Source organism: Mus caroli, chromosome 5, assembly GCF_900094665.2.
Source record: "Mus caroli chromosome 5, CAROLI_EIJ_v1.1, whole genome shotgun sequence".
Classification (NCBI taxonomy): domain Eukaryota; kingdom Metazoa; phylum Chordata; class Mammalia; order Rodentia; family Muridae; genus Mus; species Mus caroli.
Window position 1 is genome coordinate 30,469,535 of NC_034574.1, and position 5,008 is coordinate 30,474,542.

At 53.4% G+C, this 5,008-nt stretch overlaps 1 protein-coding gene across 1 annotated transcript in view; it reads right to left on the reverse strand.

Moving 5' to 3' along the window:
• The window catches only part of Cpz (carboxypeptidase Z), a 24,546-nt gene extending 19,883 nt beyond the window's left edge, over nucleotides 1–4,663 (reverse strand). Inside the window, exon 1 of the mRNA XM_021163483.1 lies at nucleotides 4,478–4,663. Coding sequence (XP_021019142.1) covers nucleotides 4,478–4,580 — 103 coding nt within the window. The 5' untranslated portion in view covers nucleotides 4,581–4,663. The remainder of the gene's footprint in view (nucleotides 1–4,477) is intronic.
• Between the last annotated feature and the right edge of the window lie 345 nt (nucleotides 4,664–5,008).

A 5,008-nucleotide genomic window follows, 5' to 3' on the forward strand; every position in this document is an offset into this window, starting at 1 on the left:
CCCTCTCCTCCCTACCCTCCTTCTCCTCCTCTTGTTCCTCCTCCTCCTCTTGCTCCTTTTGCTCTTCCTCCTCCTGCTCCTCTTCTTCCTCCCTGTCCTCCTCCTCCTCCACCTCCTCTCCTCACTATGCTGTAAAGAGCCCAGGTCATGAGTCAGTGCAGTGGATAACAGAGGAGCCCAGCCTCTGGCCCGGATGGCTCTGGGTTCACCCACCCACACAGTGGGAGCCTGGATGAGTCTCACTTTTCTATCCTTATGGGTTTTTATATGAGGCTTATAGTAATCACTTTAGGAATATATTATGAAAGTACTAGAAGATGACCCACATCTAACAACGATGTAGCCTAAGGACACCATGCCACAGTTAGCAATATCTGTTTTCACTGTCCCTGCTTCAGGCCAAACTAACAAAACAGGTCAAGTCTTGTGAGTGTCCTTAGCAGGTACCCCTGGGAAGGTCCACAACCTTTATCCCCAATATAAAAGTCTTCAGGTGCCTACCCCTAAAAACAAACCCACTACAACATGTGTGGCTTGAGCACAAGCAAGCAAAAGGGGGGGTCAAGCTCCCCCCCTGCCGCACATACACATGGCTCAAGGCCCTGCCTTCCTCATGCAGGGATCTCGAAGCACCTGGCTGGCCCAGCTCAGAAGACTGCTAAACTCTGTGGTTCTAAGTGTCCCTGACATGTGCTCTCACGGCCCACAGCAGGAGGACACAGGATGTCAACACTGTCAAGAACAGCAAAGGGAAACTGACCTGGCCTCTGCCCAGAGCAGGGTAGCATCGTCTGCTGTCAGTGAAGCAAAGCGATCTACAACGTCAGGACATGAGGAGGGATCCCGTGAGGGACCTGGTGTGACTTCCGCCCTGTACAGGGCCCTGTGAAACATTGCATCCAGAGATTCCATCCCCAGGACTCACAGTCTGGATGCTGCTTGCTCTACATTGACTTTGGACCAAGGTGGATGCTGGAAGGAACCCAGTCAGCTTAGGAGGATGCTTTCAGTCACACACACACACTGCCCCACCCTTGCTTCTGCAGCTCCAGGCTCGCACAGTGCACAGCAAGGCTCACTCTGTAGGAGCCTGGGTGTTCAGTGAGACCGTGATGAGGGATAAATAGAAAAATCAACTTGAACTTGGCCCTGAGTTCTCTGCCACCTGCAGGCAGACTTAAGGCAAGGCCACCAGGTGCTGGCTGTACCCAAGCTGTTCTGCAAAGCCACCGAGGACCCCAGCCCTGAGATTGGACCACAGTTCGGGGATCAGGAACGAGAACCTGATGGCTTCATCACCCTTCCATTCTCTCTGGCTCACAGGTGAGGAAATACATTCAGAGATTGACGTGCCCCGTGCTCCTGTTTCCTTGTTGAACACCGAAGGGAAAACAGTAATGCTGTCTGGTAGGGCAGCTGAGGGGAAGATGAGGTCACTCATGGGTGTGTCAGCATGACATAGCTTGGACACACAGTGTGTAGAAGGAGGTACTGACCACAGTGACCTCTTAGGCAACAGCACTTGATCGGGGCTCAAAGGGGTAGCCAGGGGCAGGCAACCACCAAGCTAACCCCCACCTACTTCCAGGCCTCCACCATACCAAAGATGGCAAACCCGTCTGCTAGAGCTGCCATGACAAAACACCACAGACTAAGTGAGTTACAGCAGTGGAAATTCATCCCACCAAAGCTCTGGATGCTGCAGTCAGAGCCAAGTGTGACCAGCGTGCAACTGCTAAGGGGTCACAGAGGACTCCTTGCCTCGTCTAGCTCCAAAGACTCCTAGTGTCCGTGACTTATGACTTATGCCTCACTCCAATCTGTGCCTGGTACCCCACTTTACCTCTAAAAGTGCTCACCATCAGGTATAGGTCAGCATCAAAGACCCTATCCCTAAGGGAGATCCATTCACAGCTCAGAACTTGAGATCTCTTCTGGTTATGGTAAAGTTGAAGTGGGACAGAGGAGGGACCCAGAATAAAGCCATGTGCCTGGGGATTACACAGCCATCTAAAGAATGAAACAGCACCTCCCCCAGCTGGGCGAGTCTCTCCAGGCCTTTGATGTTCATGCACAGAGCAAAGGATGGAGCTGCTTACTCAAAGGCGCTCCATCTTGCCATCGTTGTGTCATAGCCATAGACACTGTGGCTCGTCACCACTGTCCACTCACCTCCTGCCACCCACAACACATACTGAGACACTCCAGATGCCTGAACCTACAGCTCCTCAGAATATATAGAGCCTGCTGCAGACTCTAAAGCCACTCCATCCCGTCTGATACCCACACACTGAATGTGGTTGTCCAGGGCCCAAGACCAGCAAGTAGAAAGCAGCCGCCACTGTAAGTGGAAAGATCCACAATAAAATTCAGACTTAGTGTTTTAAAAGAAGGCGACGTGTTCTGTGCTATCATGTTTTGTTTTGTTGATCAAGTTTACCCAAGCTGGGGAGAGAGAACCTCAACTGAGGGAGGGATGGCCCCCATCAGATTGCCTGTAGGCAATGTGACGATTTTCTTGGTCAATGATTGATGTGGAGGGTTTGGCAACTGGGGACGGTGCCACCCCTAGGCAGGTGGGCCTGGCATGTGTAAGAAATAAGCTGAGGAAGCCATGGGAAGCAAGCTAGTAGCCAGCACGCCTCTGTGGTCTCTGCATCAGCTCCTGACTCCAGGTTTCTGCCTTAATGTTCCTCAGAAGGTGTAAGCCAAACAGACCCCAGGTTGCTTTTGGTTGAGGCGACTTATCACAGCAATAGAAAGCAACCTAGATCATATTCCAGTCATAATTGTATGCCAATGAGGAAATATTGAGGTAATCTTTCAGATAATTGGATTTTTTTACATTATTATTCTCTTTCCTTCTTAGCGGTCCACATGGCTGACCTACATCAACCACAAGGTGGCAGCATTTCTTCAAGGCAGGGACAGAAGCTGCTCTCAGTTCAGCATTCCCTTTTCAACTGCCTGGCAGGCTCTTGGCAGAGTGGTCAGAGCGCCCTGGGATAGAGCAGGATGCCTGTCCCCAGTCACATCAGAGTAAGGGGCTCAGGCTGTGAACCCAGACTCAGGCTCAATGAAGAGACAGAGTCCTCCATCAGTGAAACGACTGAGCCAAGAGGTGTACACCAGGCTTGCTCCAAGCCCCTGAGACATAGAGATAGGGAGAAGGTGGGGTGCGTGGCCACCTTTAGATGTGCAGCCTGGGTGGAAGTTGCCGGGCTGACCCAGAAATTTCCAGATCTGAAAGCCTTCTAAACGTCCATGCATGTGCCTATAGAGGAAGACTGGACCCAAAGAAGCTGTCCCTCCCTCCAGAAATATTCCCTTATGTGTTGTGGTTCTCAGCCCAGGCAGGGACAGAGCTCACCTGCGTGTCCTGTCTCAGTGAGGAAGTGGGTGTCTGTAAGGCAGCCTTGGGCTGGGGCTAGTACTCCTGGTGCAGAGCAGGCCAGGAAAGGCTTCCTGTAGCAGACTTGATTCTATGCATTTTCTGGGATACCAAAGGTTCAGAGAAAGGCCCTCCACTGAAAGTTTTAGCAGTGCTCCACAGCCATGCTCTGCACACAGGTCCAAACATGCTTTCACATGCACACACTTGCCAAACATGCTTGCACATGTACACACTTGCCTACTGACCTGTACTTCACTTGTCTATCATCCTACAGGAGGATGGATAGAGGGCCGGGGGAGGCCAAGGGTAGGGAGGAAGCCCCAGGCTGAGGACAAAGAAAAGAGGCATTGTGTGGCTAGAGCAGACAGCCTCTCAGGTGACCACAAATCTTAGCTCTTAAAATTCTACATCTGATACCATGGGCTCTAAAGACCCTAGGGGCTCCGGCTAGACTCAGGTGGCTGCTGTTGATAAAGACATGAAGGATGTGAACTAAATGTATCCCCACCCAAATAAGAGGGAAACTGGAGCCCAACTTCTGGAGGGGCAGAGGCACCAGAATGAGTCCAGGACTCCAAACCCATCCTCAGGACCCTCCGTTGTGATCCCTGGCTGTCCCTCCTTCTCCTTGTCCTATCCCTGCGGAAACATTCCATCCTTCTCAGGGCCACTTCCGGAAATAAAAAGTTATCCTCATTGCAGCCAGGAGTTTTGAAGTCAGGAGTCTGCTGTGGCCAGCACCTACCCATTCCTGGAAGGACAGGGGACTCAGACCGCCTTGTCCTGAAGTCCTGGCACCTGCTCACTCTGACCTACTTTCGGATCCCACCAGGCCAGGTGCCTGCTCTGCAGTGGCGGTGCTGGGTGCCTACAGCCACACGGTCTCCCCCGGGGTCTCTGGCTCAGATGCTGAGACAGCTCAGTGCCCCAGCAAAGTTTTCTGTACTGGCTAAGGTCTCAATGTGGGACCCTCAGGATATTCTTACCCAGGTGACAGAATGCAACCCACAAGGAGAGAAAAGTTCCCAGGTGGCTGGAGGGAGGGGTATCTAAATCTACCCACAGGGGCGGCTGGGACCCTACCGGAGGGGTCGGGTCCAGGCGAGCAGCTGGGGCTGGGGCGCGCAGCAAGGGCCAGCACAGCCAGCGCAGCCAGCGCGGCCAGCAGCAGCGGCATTGTCGGCATGGTGGGCACAGATGCACGGATGCGCGGGAGGGCGCAGTGATGTGGCACTCGGGGAGCGCGAGTGGCGCTGCTGGGCCCTGCAGCTGGGGGGGGGGGTGAGGAGCGGGCTCAGGAGTCGGGTTACAACCGGCAGCGCCAGACACTGGAGAAGGGATTCTAAAGGGGAGGAGGAGGAAAGGCAGATAAAAGCCAACCTGCCCCCTAACCCTCCAGGAACTCCGCCTCCTAAAGAAAGGGACTTGCCCTCTTATGGGAGGCTCTGGGGAGCTAGTGGTCAAATGCTTGCTGATTTGGCCTAAAGACTTTGATTTGTGGGCGGGTGGAGACAGCATCAGAAGTAGAGATGGGTCCTGGCCCAGAGCTGACCCCAGCTGGAAGTGAGCCAGGCCTTGGTCAGAGCCAGCTAAATGAGGTTGGCTGGGTCTCTC